Source organism: Ictalurus furcatus, chromosome 13, assembly GCF_023375685.1.
Source record: "Ictalurus furcatus strain D&B chromosome 13, Billie_1.0, whole genome shotgun sequence".
Taxonomy (NCBI): domain Eukaryota; kingdom Metazoa; phylum Chordata; class Actinopteri; order Siluriformes; family Ictaluridae; genus Ictalurus; species Ictalurus furcatus.
This window is the reverse complement of record NC_071267.1, coordinates 25,208,925-25,226,002: the sequence shown is the minus strand read 5'-3', so window position 1 is coordinate 25,226,002 and position 17,078 is coordinate 25,208,925. Positions and strand designations below refer to the sequence as shown.

The 17,078-nt window shown below is 42.6% G+C and overlaps 1 protein-coding gene across 1 annotated transcript in view; it reads right to left on the bottom strand.

Moving 5' to 3' along the window:
* caskin2 (CASK interacting protein 2) overlaps positions 1-17,078 on the bottom strand; it is a 62,743-nt gene that overhangs the window by 28,551 nt on the left and 17,114 nt on the right. The window contains exons 3-6 of the mRNA XM_053639189.1: positions 12,453-12,504; positions 5,099-5,196; positions 4,049-4,194; positions 2,341-2,436 (exon numbers count right to left, since the gene is read on the bottom strand). Coding sequence (XP_053495164.1) covers positions 2,341-2,436; positions 4,049-4,194; positions 5,099-5,196; positions 12,453-12,504 — 392 coding nt within the window. The remainder of the gene's footprint in view (positions 1-2,340; positions 2,437-4,048; positions 4,195-5,098; positions 5,197-12,452; positions 12,505-17,078) is intronic.

Here is a 17,078-nt window from a genome sequence, read left to right as displayed (position 1 = left end):
CCATTGACATAGGGTTCAACATAGAACCTTTTATCAGTCCCTCCAGGATTTCACGATTTTGCGATCACAGAAATGAACGCAAAAATCAAGCAAACTCCGCAATGTTCGGAGGAGCTTGCAATTTTTCAAAACTACCCCGGATTTTCCGCAGACTTGGGCCAAGACACGTCATCCCGACGCGCATTCAGCCAAAGCACTCTTCGATTCGCGTGCGTCGGACACGAGTACGGCTAAAAGGTCTCATTTACCGACAAACATCACCGTGAAAGACCGCGCAAAACAAACGCATTCAAAATCAAGCATTTTTGGCCGCAACAATCACGAACAAACTCTGCGAAACTCTGTTTTAAGGTCCCCTCGTTGGGATAAATGAAGAATACTTCGTCGAGTCGTACAATTACTACGTGTAGTTAATGAGGTACCGTATGCATGACCCCGGACCCCTCGGGCTCTTCAGTTCGCCTGGATTATGTCACGTTTCAGCTGGTACAAAGCATCCAACTGAGCCCGAGTCTGTAGCAGGGTGCGAAAATAGAAGCCTTCGCTTCAGACTGCCTCTGTGTAGCTTGTATATTCTCTACAGCGAAATATTAAACAGAAACAGAAATAGCCTACCCAGGCAAATCTAGATTAAAATGAAATAAAGACTTCAAAACACAGCTTATGCATAAGAAAAGCCCTCAGTGAAAGCCTTTCACACACCGACAGGCCCCCGCAGACGGCTGTTATAACCACTTATCTGAAACTTCCCAACCTCGGATTACACAACGCAGTGAATCCGTCCTGAAATATCACACACGCATAATATTCAGGCTTTATTTCCCCAGCAGCTGGTGGCTGATATGGATATACATCATAATAACCTAATGTGAGGTAGTTACACTCATAACATTATGCTAGATACTGACAATAAAAGATGTAGGCGCAGAGTACTTCTTGAAATATGCAGATTTTGAAAACAAAGTTGTGTACTGTCTGCGGAACAAACAAAAACGGGTGAGAATGAGAATGAGAGAAACATGTATCGAATACGTTTTTTTTGTTTTTTGCTGCTACTGAAGTCTAAGCTGAGTCCTCCTAACAAGTCAACTGAAAAACAAATATTAAAGCAGCTTTCCTAAAGGAATGATTTAATACTTTCCCTACTGCGGCAGTTTTTGTGCCATTTAATATCTTTACAGAAACAACACACACACACAAAAACTCATGATAAAGTCGTCACCCACATAAAGACATACTGTAAAAAAAAAAAAAAAAAGACTCACTATGTTACAGACAAACAAAATCTGTTTCAGAACAAGCAGTGCTGGTGATTATGAGATAAAAAAAAAAAACATTCATTGTAAAGACAAAAATGATTTAATCTCACGTATCATCATCAAACATCAGTTGTAAAAGAACGTTGACGTCACGTCTAGCATTCTCTGCTTTTAGAAGTTTGACTAGTGTTACAGTTAGAGTTCTTATAGACTAGGGCTTTCAAGATGCTCTTCTGGTACCTTTGTACACTTTTCTGGAGATAGATAGATACATAGATAGGTAGGTAGATAGATAGATAGATAGGTAGGTAGATAGGTAGGTAGGTAGGTAGGTAGGTAGATAGATAGATAGATAGATAGGTAGGTAGATAGATAGATAAATAGATAGGTAGGTAGGTAGGTAGGTAGGTAGGTAGATAGATAGGTAGGTAGGTAGATAGATAGGTAGGTAGGTAGGTAGGTAGGTAGGTAGGTAGATAGATAGGTAGGTAGGTAGATAGATAGGTAGGTAGGTAGGTAGGTAGGTAGATAGATAGATAGATACATAGATAGGTAGGTAGATAGATAGATAAATAGATAGGTAGGTAGGTAGGTAGGTAGGTAGGTAGATAGATAGGTAGGTAGGTAGGTAGGTAGGTAGATAGATAGATAGATAGGTAGATAGGTAGGTAGGTAGGTAGGTAGATAGATAGGTAGGTAGGTAGGTAGGTAGGTAGATAGATAGATAGATAGATAGATAGATAGATAGGTAGATAGGTAGGTAGATAGATAGATAGATAGATAAACAAAAAAAGATTAAAGCGCATCTCCAACGAAACTTAAGTTATAAGTACAACTTATTTAAAACGTTTAAGTAAAAGTAACAAAAAATATATACTATTGGGGAAAAGAGTGTTTGATTGTTTTGCTAGATTTTAGAGGTTTTATAAGTTCTCCATTCTTAGCTTTTGGATACTTCGGGTTCAACTTAGAACCCTCTCAGTAAGGAATGAAATCAGTTAAGGGTTCCCACGGAGAGGAACTCTTTATGGTACTAAGTTGAACCTTCTTCTGGTACCATCACATAATGAACTAAACTTACCTTCAGCCTGCCGAACTCACAGGCCAGGTCCAGTGGGGTCTTCTTGGCCTTGTTGACCGTACAGGCGTTGGACTGGTGCTGGAGAAGCATCTCAGACTGGAGAGAAAGATGGACAGAAATAAAGAATCCCATTTAGCAGCGGATCTGTTACTACATGCATCAGGTTTCTACGAACACACAGTGAAAGCTATCACGCTAAAAAGTCCTTTGGCTGTACGCCAGAGCATAAAAATACAAGGGCATAGAAATGTGTCAGATTCTTTCAGAGATGTATGACGACATGTAGTGATCAGAGTATCCTCTTACATATGTTGTGAGAAAGTCCAGGACTCGGAGAAAGCTAACACGCTGGGTGTTTTGTATGTGAAGCGGCCACTGTACACCTAGTTTTGGGTGCTAGCTCAAAAAGCCATTGTTCAGAAACAATGACCAGCAGAGTAACGCCATCGGTACTGAGGACGTTTCTTAAGCCTTGAGCAGGTAAGGCCATGTCTCGTTTTCCATTTTGTTCTCTCTTCCTCTTTCACCACAGGCTATAACAGCCATCTTTAGTCCACTGGTAGTGTTACATGTCTCCTAAAAAAGCTACACCTTTGTCCCCATGATGTAATCCGTCATCTTTATGATTCAAGATAAAGGTTGAAAAAAAAAATACCATAAAGAACCTGGTTTTCTTTTTATAGGTATATAAAACTATTCCACAATGCATCTGAATGCCTGATTCTGAATGCATAATTGTATGACTGGATAAAAAATAGAGCCTGGTGAAGGACGTAACTGTCTAACTCTCTTGCAATCATTCCACATTGTATTTATTTATAATTTATATATCATTTAACAATAATTTAATTTGTATATTTTATACAACATGTATTTTATCACTGCAACATGTTGATATATTATGATATTCCCTTAAAACAGCAGTAATGTTTAAAAATGTAAACAAAAACATCATCTTAAACTGTATTATATTTGATCATGTCTAGATAAAAAGCTTAGTTGCTATTGGACTTAACTCATGGGCTACGATGTAACCATGAACAAAGGGTGTGGCTTATTTGATGCGTTGACATGCGTTCAAAACATGTCATTGTGCTTGTCTATCCATTACAAACCAACTTCCATGTCTGAATCTAGAATTAATTAGGCACGATTCGCAACCACAAACCACTGAATTAAAGATGATGAAGGCGGGTGTGACACTGGGAATAAAGGCTGCTGATGATTTCATATGTTTACTTCTGCTGCAGTTTTGTATGGCATTCGAATCCTCTTTAACAGAATCAAATATATACCAGAAACCCATCCATTTTCCACACTGCTTATCCTACACAGGGTTACAGGGAGCCTGAAGACTATCCCAGGAAACATGCCATCACACCCATTCACACACTGTGGACAATTTGGAAATGCCAAAAGCACATGTCTCTGGACTGGGGGAGGAAACCGGAGCACCCGGTGGAGACCGCCAAGGCACAGGGAGGACACACAGAGTGGAGGCGGGATTCGAACCCCCAACCCTGAAGATGCGAGGCAAACATGCTAACCACTAAGCCACCGTGCGCCCTATACCAGAAACCATTGTATGAAATAATCCGCTTATTATACTATACTTATAGTCCAGCTCTGCTCAGTGTGCACCTTTACTGGAGCTGAGACGGCCCTTCTACGCTGTTTCCACCACAGACACCTCAAGTACAATACTCACCACATCGTAGTGTCCGTACTGAGCAGCCAGGTGCAGAGGGATTTGTCCGTCCTGTGACGCTCCGTTAACAGAAGCTCCAGCTCTCAGCAGCATCAGTACCGAGTCTGCCTTTCCCTGCCAGGCAGCGTAGTGGAGCGGTCGCATTCCTACAATAGGACCGCAGCACGTTATGACTTTGGATGAAAAACCAATCCCAATTTTAACACGATGCCAATACTAGAGTCCTGAGTATCGACCTGTACATGAGACCGATCTGATATTGATATCTGATACAATCTGATCCTAACAGTGACTTTGGACGAGCTTCTGTTGTTTAGTTACGCGAATCTTTACAGGCATGATTTAGGCATGCTATACGACATGTCTTATTTAACCCTAATTATACCCACTCCGAGATCTTCAGATCAGTTATCCTGATTACGTTTTAACTCCATCCCACTATTACCTTCATACTCCCTTTTAAAAATGTAAACAAACTAGACCGAATATGTATTTCCATTCTTCCTTTCAGCATTTCTGACGAGCTCTGATTTCATTTCGTTATATTCTGGGGTCATGTCATGTGCGTTTGTTTACATTTCCATGTGCTCTTGCTTCTAAATCATTGCATAACTACCCTTGTGTGTTCACCTGTTCTGTGTCTCACCTTGATTAGCCCGGTTAGTTCTACCCTGTTGTTTCTGCTCCGCGCTGCAAAGTCTTTCCGTGTTTTTTTTTTTTTTGTCTGGTAAATCCAAGTCTCTGCTTCCGTGTTTTCTGTTTATGACCTTGCACATGTTTTCATTTATTGTAATACTGATCAACCTTACGTAACGTTTCATGTCCGCGTTCTAACCCTTGCTATGGACTTCGAACAAGATTCCTGGATTGCGCTAAATGTGTTTACACACTTGCGTTCTGCCTCCAATAACCGCACGTGTTACCAAAAGACTTGGTACAGGCTTATGTATAAAATTTGGCTCTTTATATATATATATTTTTGAATGAAAACCCGCCATTAGTCCTGCTCGAATAACTAAATGAATATGTTGTTATGGAGATGTCTATCACCGTTGCGGTCCTTGATGTCCACTGTAGCCTGGGCGTCCAGAAGCAGAGACAGCAGGTCGGTGGTGCCCGTGAGAGCCGCATGGTGAAGAGCTGAAAACCTGAATGATGGAGAGAAGAAAATACCGTTTCAGTGCTCTTTGCACTGACACTGCTGGAGTCTCATGAACAAGAGACTGCTTGATCTTTGGTTAAAAAAAAAAAAAAAAACACACACACACACACACACACAGAGGATAGATTCTCAATTTTTAAGCGCCTTAAAGTTTTCGAACAATAAAACTTTAATAAAACTTTATGTCCTTCACCCATGATGTTTTATAACTGGCGACACATGTCATTAAAACTAATAGCTGGATAATAATCCCCAGATTAAGCTGATTTTTCCTCTGTGGAGCCACGTTCAAATTTCTTCACGCTTTAGGAGACGGAATGTCTTGTGAAACAGAAGTAATCCCAACAAAACCCAGCTGTGCGAATGTGATAAAAATGCTACTTGGTGATTTTAAAAAGATGCGTTTGCTCTCTCGACTCGTAACAGAAAGGACTTCTTCTCCTAAGGATGCTTAGCTTGATGTGGTTTCCGCATTAAATATGTGCAGAGATGCAGAACTTGAAATTGGGGCACTACATGTTTATGTAAGGAATAAAACACGTGGGAATTTGCTGTTATAGGAAAATAAATCAACAGCAGGGTTACAGTGACCACCACAAAGCTGGTTATTTTATAATTAAGGTCATAAGTTTACATCTGCACAATGTTAATAATTAAAAAAGAGGGATCATAAAAATTGCATTGTGTATTTTATATTCAGTCCTGCCCTGAATGAACTATTTCACATAGCAGATGTTTACATATAGTCCACAAGACACAATAATAACTGAATTTACACAAAATGAATCAGTTCAAAAGTTTCCACACGTTTGATTATTAATCCCGTGTGTCGTTACCTGGATGATCCACGACATGATGTGTTTATGTTCTGTGAGAGTTCTTCACGAGTCCCTTGTTTGTCCTGAGCAGTTAAACCGCCCACTGTTCTTCAGGAAAATCCTCCAGGTCCTGCATATTCTTTGCTTTTCCAGCATATCTTCTGCATACAGTATTTGACCCCTTTCCAACGGTCTCTATATGATGTTGAGATCCATCTTTTCACACCGAGGACGACTGAGGGACTCGTCTATACACGACTATTACACGAGGTGCAAACATTCACTGATGCTCAAGAAGGCAACACGATACATTAAGAGTCGGGGGGGGGTGTAAACTTTCGAACGGGATGATCGGTGTAAATTGTTATTATTTTGTCTTCTGGGATACATGTAAATATCTTATGTAGCTTCTGAAGGCTGGTACTAAATGAAAATAAATCATTTTAATAATAACAAATATTACACTGATTATCCTGCCCCGCCCCCCTCCCTCCCCCTGGCTCTTGATGCGTCGTGTTGCCTTCTTGAGCATCAGTGTACGTTTGCACCTTTTGTAATGGTCGTGTACGAGTCCCTCAGTCGTCCTCAGCGTGAAAAGATGGATCTCAGCATCATATAGCCGCTGTTGGAAAGGGCTCAAATATGCAGAAGATGCCGGAAAAGTAAAGATTGTGCAGGATCCCCGTTGTTTTGTTTTTGTTTGTTTGTTTGTTTTACATTATTGACATCCTGCTGATTCTGCCAGGCGTACGTAAACTTACGACCTCAACCGTACAATCACAATAACGGCACAACCGGAGATTTTTATTCATTTTATAGCACAGGAATCGCCAATGTCAGATGGTCAATGGTTACAATTCTTTTTTTAAAATAAATAAATAAAATAAATATATAGATAAAGAACACCACATCATACTTTTCATCCATTTATAGTTACAGTCAGTGTTGCGGAGTCTTACTATTACAATCTTACTATTGTTACTATAGAAACCATCACCTTCTGACCGATGGGAATCGAGAATTCGACGGTGCTGTGGTATAAACGCGTAGAAAATGGTCCAATCTGGCACACTAAAGGGTTCTACAACCCTCAAACCATAAGCTTGTGCTTAAGACTGATGGAGTGGCGTACTGTATACTGTATCAGTGTCCGTGGTCATTTCCAGCTTTTAGCAACGACAACAATAAACACGTTTTAACATGAGCCTGAATGACCTCATTTCCTGTGAGTGCTCTACTGACGATTTCAACATAGTCAACAGTGCTTTTATAATCTCAACACTTGTGACTTTCACTGTGTGGTACAATAAAAAACAGCCATGAGTGATGAAAGGACTCGGAGATTGGGAATGACAGGACATATTTCCAAGCGAAGGCTTTGTAGTGGTTTTGGATGCGCATTAAGCCGACGCAACTCTCTGCAATGTTCAGGAATTTCGAAAACATCAGGTGAAGTAAAAGAGTAAAATCCCCCGTTTGTCTGGGAGGAAAACGGCTCCTCGGACTGTGTGTGAGTCAGGAGTGGAGAGCAAATCTTTACACAGTTCGCTTTGTTTTTGGCTGAATAATCTTGTATTACGTACACATTAATCTTACGAGCGTTATTCTAGTTTCTTGTATGTGTATACATATGTGTGTGTGTGTTGGAATACTATATTACTGTAAACAGTATTTCTCTATATTCAAGACTTCAACAAGACTTTTAGACTAGGGTGACACACACACACACACACACACACACACACACACACACAAGCCATCAAACAAAAAATGATTTGTTGTAGCCCCTATTTTACACCCTTCTCCTGTAATACATCTTTGATAAAGTGATCCAGCATGTGCACGCACACCAAGCAGAACATCTAAATGATAAATGCTGTAATAAAAAAATAAAAACATTAAAAACCAAAGAAAAGAAAGAAAAAGAGTATTTTGTGAGGACCGGGTGATTGTGAGGAAACATGACACTGTCCTATCGTTGTGAGGAGTTTTGGTCTATGTTGGTCCTTATTAAGGGCTGAAAACTGTACACACACCCACACACAAACCTACACCCCCACCCACACACACCCACACACACCCACACACAAACCTACACCCCCACCCACACACACCCACACACAGAATCTTCAACTGACATTGGTCCTTATTAAGGGCTGAAAACTGTACACACACCCACACACAAACCTACACCCCCACCCACACACACCCACACACAGAATCTTCAACTGACATTGGTCCTTATTAAGGGCTGAAAACTGTACACACACAAACCTACACCCACACACGCACACCCACCCACACACACACACACACCCACACACAAACCCACACACAAACCTACACCCCCACCCACACACACACCCCCACCCACTCACACACCCACACACACACCCACACACAAACCTACACCCCCACCCACACACACCTCCACACACACCCACACACAAACCTACACCCCCACCCACACCCACACACATCCACACACAAACCTACACCCCCACCCACACCCACACACATCCACACACAAACCTACACCCCCACCCACCCCCATCTCCACACACACCCACACACAAACCTACACCCCCACCCACCCCCATCTCCACACACACCCACACACAAACCTACACCCCCACCCACCCCCATCTCCACACACACCCACACACAAACCTACACCCCCACCCACCCCCATCTCCACACACACCCACACACAAACCTACACCCCCACCCACCCCCATCTCCACACACACCCACACACAAACCTACACCCCCACCCACCCCCATCTCCACACACATCCACACACAAACCTACACCCCCACCCACCCCCATCTCCACACACACCCACACACAAACCTACACCCCCACCCCTACCCACCCCCACCCACACACAAACCCACACACAAACCTACACCCACACAAGCACCCACCCACACACACACCCCCACGCACCCACACACACACCCACACACAAACCTACACCCCCATCTACCCACCCCCACACACCCACACACAAACCTACACCCCCACCCACACACACACCCCCACCCACACACACACACAAACCTACACCCCCACCCACACACACACCCACACACAAACCTACACCCCCACCCACACCCACACCCACCCACACACAAACCTACACCCCCACCCACCCACACACAAACATACACCCCCAAACACACCCACCCACACACACACACATCCACACACACACCCACACACCCACCCACACACACACCCACACACCCCCACACACCCCCACACACACACACACAAACCTACACCCCCACCCACACCCACACCCACCCACACACAAACCTACACCCCCACCCACCCACACACAAACATACACCCCCAAACACACCCACCCACACACACACACATCCACACACACACCCACACACCCACCCACACACACACCCACACACCCCCACACACCCCCACACACACACACACAAACCTACGCCCCCACCCACACCCACACCCACCCACACACAAACCTACACCCCCACCCACCCACACACAAACATACACCCCCAAACACACCCACCCACACACACACACATCCACACACACACCCACACACCCACCCACACACACACCCACACACACCCACACACCCCCACACACACACACACAAACCTACGCCCCCACCCACCCTCACACACACCTCCACACCCACACACACCCACACACCCACCCACAGAACCTTCAATTGACAACATTTTTTTGCACATGGAGACTAGCCAAATGTTCCCACAATCAGTCCCCAGGATTTTGTGATTTTGCGATGGCAGAAATTAACACAAAATCAAGCAAACTCCGTAATACTTGGAGTAGTATTCCAGAAAAAAAAAAAAAAAAAAAAACTCTGCAAGTTTTATCACAAATTTTGGAAACTTTTTTTTTTTTTTTTAATCAAGCATTTCTGGCCGCAACAATCACAAAAAAACCTCTGTGAAGCTTCCTGTATGGACTGTACAACGCACAAACTGTCAGTTAGTCCTATCTTTGTGGGGACATTTGGTCAACAAGACGATATAACACCCCCCACACACACAGATATTGGAGCTCCTCGGAATAACATACTCAATTCCAGAGGAAAAAAGCTTATGAGTGTATGTGTGTGTGTGTGTGTGTGTGTGAGAGAGAGAGAGAGAGAGAGAGAGAGACTAAGTCTCTAAGCAAATGTGATTAACGCCTGACACACATCTGAAGAATGCAGACTGTAATCTCCGAGACAGTGAACAGCATTACCTCAGGTACCATACTTTCTACCTTTTTTTTTTTTCTTTTCTTTTTTCATTTTCCAGAAAGATCCACAAAAACAGAGAGGCACACAGACCCAGTTTATTAACGGATTCAATAATTGAACAAGGAAAAACGAAGAAGAGGAGCAAACGCTGTACAGAAAGTGAAGAAGGGAAGAGGAAAAAGAGCTGCACAGTGCCAGTGGCATTGATGAATAATAAAATGTTTTCCCTCTCTCCTCGACTCCTGCTCCCCGAGGAAGCTGCTCCTCAGCTCTGCTCATGAAATCGCAAATTAGCGCTCGAATTAACACCACTCCTGCTCCCTAATCTCCTCTGCCTCCGTCTTGCCTGAGGAACGGGACCCGGTACATATTCCTGTTCTTCACACGTTCCTAACTCTGGTTCTAGAGCAGCCTGTGAGCGCAGGGAAAGGGAACCTGTACTCTTCTATAATCCATCCATCCATCTTCTACCGCTTATCCTTTTCAGGGACACGGGGGAACCTGGAGCCTATCCCAGGGAGCATGGGGCACAAGGCGGGGTACACCCTGGACAGGGTGCCAATCCATCGCAGGGCACAATCACATACACGCTCACACACCCATTCATACACTACGGACACTCTAGACATGCCAATCAGCCTACCATGCATGTCTTTGGACTGGGGGAGGAAACCGGAGTACCTGGAGGAAACCCCCGCAGCACGGGGAGAACATGGAAACTCCGCACACACAGGACCACGGTGGGAATCGAACCCCCGACCCTGGAGGTGTGAGGCGAACGTACTAACCACTAAGCCAGCGTCCGCCTCTTCTATAATAATAATAATAATAATAATAATAATAATAATAATAATAATACACTTTATACTGCAGCTTTCGATTTTACACTGAGCAAATAATGGAGAGAATCACTCTTTAAATGATTCCTCTTGAATAGGACAGTAATGAAACGTATTCCTCATTTGTTTCTTATGTTCAATACCTATCAGTTTCCCTCATAGTAATTACAGAATGAAAGGGTACTAAACTGTACCTTTCCTTTTCCCTTTCCTGCATCTTTTATACATTGAGTATGTATCATTCTTGTGGAAATGTGCATATAGTGTACCTTTAAAAACGATTCAAGGATACATACTGTAAATATTAAAAGGTACTCTATATGCATTTCCTGTGTCAAAGATAAATACTGATGGTAAAGTAAGGTGTACTCTTAAAGGTACTACTTCAGTGACAAGAAAGGTACAGTTTAGCGCAGTTTTTTTCTCCGAGACGGTACAATTCTTCTGCTCATAGGAGTAAAGTGAAGCTATCGAGAACCTCAGACGGACGCACGGACAATCCGAACCCATGATGCATACAGCCCCTAGTGGCGGAGACGTAAAAACACCAAGACCAACACCGAGACGTATTAGTTGAACTGATATTTATCTGCAATTTGCAGAATTGTTGGGATTTATAAGACGTGCCGTGCAGTTCACGTCAGATGTTGATAATAACCTGTCGAAAACTGGAGTGAAAAATATTTCACTGTTGATTTACTGAGCAACAGTCAAACCACAAACAAATCAATTAACTGTCCAAGTAGAGGAAAAGAAATCCACTTAATAATCGTTTTAAAAAATGAAAGTGATGAAGTATAGCCTGCAGACTATAAGATATTAAAAAAAACAAGAACGAGAAGTTCGCATGCTTGAACCTTATGCCACTTCTGACGCTGATTCTCGTCACGATGTCGAATTCACTGTGATTGGAATTTTTTGTTTTTTTTTTCCTCCACCGGATGTACGCCAAGCAACATTATAAAACAGTTATGGGGAAAAAGCAGGGGTGTGACCGTTACTTAATAATAATGTACTCCTCCATTTTTCATTCCACAAACAGCCCCGCCTTCTTTTTATTCGTTGGCCCACACCCCTGCGGCTTTCGAAATCACAGGTCAAAGTTCACCTAGGTAAAGCCTGCGTGAAGCGATATGAACCGCTCTTTCACATACACCTAATTAGCTTTGCCACCATGTCATCATTTCATCAATGACGTCTAGTGTGAACGGGAAGCAGACGTGACTTGTAGCAAAACACTCCAGGAAATGAAGGTTTTGGTGCAGTGGAGAAATCAATACGGTGACAAATCCAGAAGCTTTTCATACGGTCACGTCCAACACTCACCCATCTGTGTCCTGGTAGTTGATGTTCAGTTTCTTTGTTGAGCTGAGTAACTCTGCAAACACAAAAGGTGACGTCAGATAATAAATAGAAATAGAAATATACAAGACATATACAACAAACCTATTACCTCGGATTCCTGTTTTTAAAAAAAAAAAGATAAGTCTGATTCATGAATGTTCCATGGCATGAACGCACTTGTTTCACATTTGCAGCTCATCGGGGTTCCACCCAGATGACGTGGAAGGAGGTTGTGTTCTTATTGTGCATGTGTAGATGCCAGGATATTTTTATTTATTTTTTTAACATTTAAAATTGGCAGCGATGCTCGGTTCTGTAACAGTGGCCGAAAACAGTGCCTTTGATTCGGCCTGGTGTGTAAATTCATTTGGATTCAATTATCTGCTAAATGATTCAACGTTAAAGGAATGCTGGGGATACGTATTTGAAACTCAATAGCGGTGTCATCAGACGGATAAGCCAGCGCTTACACACAGCCTCACTGCTGTACGCTGTCCAAACAATGCTGCCTCCATGACCATGTAGGTGTGTAACTAACCAAATTAGGAGTGTTTTCCCGTTCATGCCATGAGCTTCGAAACGAATGCTTATGTTGTTCCAGCAACTATTAAAGTCTGTTTCAACTCTATAAATGATCGGCTATGAATAGCCCGCTCTCGAACCACACAGAGGCCGCCAAGACTGGAGGAAATCCGACAGCTTGGGTATATTTAAGTTATAGTTTGTTTGTATTTTCTGTGAGGGGGGGGGAGAAAAAAAAAGCCAAGACTCGTATCGTCTCTGTAATTTTAAATCCCAGAGCTAATGTGGAAACGCACTGTTTCATTTTGCATTTATGGCCATCGCCTAGAATGTATCATGTGGTGAAATTGGTCATCGTGTTTTTTTTCACGTCCGTCTAATGAGGGGAAAAAAAAAAAAAAAGGATTAAAATTTCCGTTTCTTGGCAACGCCATTTCCGTTTTAGCTTCTTTAACCTACGTGTAACAAAACCTAGATGAAACCCAGTTCACTTTAAATGAACTGTAAATGTATAAAAGTAATAAGAAATCGTCATTGTTGGCAAACCAATGTGGAACAAACACTTCAGGACATGCTGTTACAGGAAAATAACCAACTTCAGGTTGGTAACAGTAACGCCACTTCATGGGGCCAGATCACCGCATTCTGTCACCGATTCTTTTCCTATAACAGCACACCTCTCTCATGATTCACTCCTTGTTCAGCGTGCAATGTCTGGTAGTATCCCTATTTGCTAAGAATGCAAATATCTACAACGCTACAAAAGACATTTGTTTAAACGTACTTACTTTTCCTATCACTTTCAAAGTACTTACCCTTACCGTCCAACTGCACAATTTACTGCATAAGAAATTGTTATTATTGAAGAACATACGCCCTTTTCATCTTTTGTGCATTGATTTGACTAAGGAAGTATAATAGTGACAAATGTCCTCAAGGTCATGTTGAATTACATAAATAGAATAAAAACATATCGCAATAACAATACTTGAAAATCAAATGCTATTGATGTTAGAAACATACTATTCAACCAATATGTGACTTTAGAGACGGTACTTCAATTTGCGCATAGTCCGCTAGGTTCATCTTGTCTTGTGGCTTGTCAGCACAAATCCCACCACTAGGGGGCCGGCCCAGAGTAACATGTTACAATGGTATCGGCAATCCATAGCTCTTCCTGTGTCTTCCTGTGTAAGACCCGAATTTTAAGACCCGAATTTGTGAGGTTGACTAATTCAAGCATTGTTAATACTGTGTGTTTTTTTTTTTTTTCTTCAATTAATGTCAAATTGCTGGGCAGAAAAATAAAAGTATTATTATTGCGATATGTTTTCATTCAATTTATGTAATTCAACCTGACCTTTTGCCTTGAGGAGATTTGGCACTATTATACTACCATATTTGACCTAGTAGATTTACTGTCCTAGGCTTTGCCAATGAAGCTGAGCTTGAAACATACTACCAGAATTCCACCGCGTTCGTACAGCGACGTTAATAAAACATGTTCCTTTAATAAGTTAGCATTGCAATGCGTTGTGCAAAATAGCTGAACAGAAACATCCTGCGCACAGATGACTTCCATAACAGAATCCGAAACGTGATCTAGGTCACTGAGTGAAAAGATGCTGAACAAGTGATGTGTTGAAACCGTGAGCGATTGAACACAGCATGCTAGTCCCCGTGCTGCTAAGTTCTCGAGCTTTCATCTCGAAAAGCCCTTGCGCATTTCACACACAGACGCTCTTATCTGTAAATGGGATGAGACACTGTCTGTCTTTCATCCTAGACAAACTGATGGATGTCCTCATAAAAGTCACTATAAAACTTCTGCTATGTTAATGTTAAAGCTATATGCGATGATTGACGCGGGTATAAAGCAGATCAGCCGTGCAGGCTAGTCCAAAAATGGTTCATTTTTATACGCTCAGACTTGCTGCATGTAATTAAGAGTTGAAACGTGAAACGTTCGCGTTGGGTTAAAATACATAGCTGCAAACTTACTCACCAGTCAGTACACACACAGCCACCTGCCCCATCCTGTCTACTCCAAGGCCTCATTCAGTCATCAAACACCCCCAACTCTTTCACGATCCACACTTGCTCAAAAACCCTTCTCTATCCTGCATTAGCCTCGTCACAAACACACTCCGGCTCTGGTTTCAGACAAAACGTCCCTCTCCCTCTTCCTCACGCTCACTGAAGAAACTCTGTGCCTCTATGACCATTTCTTCCTTTCAAAATGTGGTGGGAGTAAAAACCCAAAACGCAACAAATTCTTCCACCCCACACCGTTAGGCACACAGCGCATCCCAAACAAATCCCTGCACTGTTAGCCGTGGACTCACCCAACTGTTGTTGATCCCAAAATTTGCACACTTATGGGGTTTTTTTTTTTTTTTACTGAAGAAAAAGAAAATTAATAATAATAATTAAATAGCTTTCAAATCCAAAGTGGGTAAGTAGTTGTGTCTTAAAACAAGTCCTTCCATTTTCTGTACTGCTTATCCTGGTCACAGGGTGTCTGGAGCCTACCCCATGAGACTCTAGATGAGGTGCCAACCCATCTAGAGGGTTGGCAGGGCACAATCGCGCACACAAACATTCACACACTATGGACAATTTGGAAACCAGCCTACAACACATGTTTTTGGACTGGGGTAGGGAAGCAGAGTACACGGAGGAAACCCCCGAAGCACGGGGAGAACATGCAAACTCCACGCACGCTGGGCGGAGACGGGAATCGAACCCCCAATCCTGGAGGTGCTACCCATTAAGCGACTGTGCCCCCAACCCCACACAACAAATCCATCCATCCATCTTCTACTGCTTACTCCTTCTTCAGGGTCGCGGGGAACCCTGAAGACAGGGACAACCCTGGACAGGGTGCCAGTCCATCGCAGGGCGCAATCACATACACACTCACACACCCATTCATACACTACAGACACTTTTGACACACCAATCAGCCTACCATGCATGTCTTTGGACTGGGGGAGGAAACTGGAGTACCCGGAGGAAACCCCCGCAGCACGGGGAGAACATGCAAACTCCGCACCCACAGGGCCACGGAGGGAATCAAACCCCCCGACGCTGGAGGTGTGAGGCGAACGTGCTAACCACTAAGCCACCGTGCGCCCTCACAACAAATCAACAATTAAGAAAAAAATGGAAATAGTTTGAAAAGAAGGCCCTCTTGGTCTTGGTCTCATGACGTTACTCTTACAAGGTTCTTTCATTACTAATTATTACATGCCAGATAGAAGCTTATCAAACTGATCGGAGTTTTAACATACACTATATATATCGAGAAAAACGGTGGTGAATATTACAAGCGAGAAAAGTGCTATCCAAAAGCTGTCCAGAGCTTGAAGGCTGCTATAAAAAAAAGAAACTGCCTATTAAAGTATATATACAGTGAAGCATGGTGGTGGTAAGATCATACTGAGAGTTACGCTTGGCTTCTTGGTCGCTGCTCTGGACTTAATGGAGAACATTCAAAGGTTAAGATATTTTTTATAATTGATCATTTTCCAGAACTTTGCCCCAGAGTTGTTTTGATAGCGCTTCATTGGTCTTCATGTATGTTCTCTAACTAACTCTGGGTTCTTTCAGGAACAGGTGTATTTATATTGAGATCATGTGACTACAAAAATGTGAAAAGGTGAACATGAACTATATCGCCATTTTTATTACTTGTTATACAACCCCAATTCTGAAAAAGTTGGGACCGTATGGAAAATGCTAATAAAACAAAGAGGAGAGCTTTGTGACTGTACTTTGAGTTGTATTTAAACAAAAAAAAAAATGTACAAAGGTATTTGAGGTTTTATGTAATCAACTGCGTAGTTTTTTGAAGATTGATGCATGCAACACATTCCAAAAAAGTTGGGACAGGGGCTATGTAGGACTAATAGAGATGTGACAAGTGGAAATAAGAAGGTGATGTGAAACAGGTGAGGCAATCATCTAATCATAGTATATGAGGAGCCTCCAAAAAAGGCCGAGTCCAGATGCGTCAGCGAATAATCCAACACATTCCCCAAAGACAAATCGGTAGGATTTGGGGAATTTCACCTTCTACAGTGC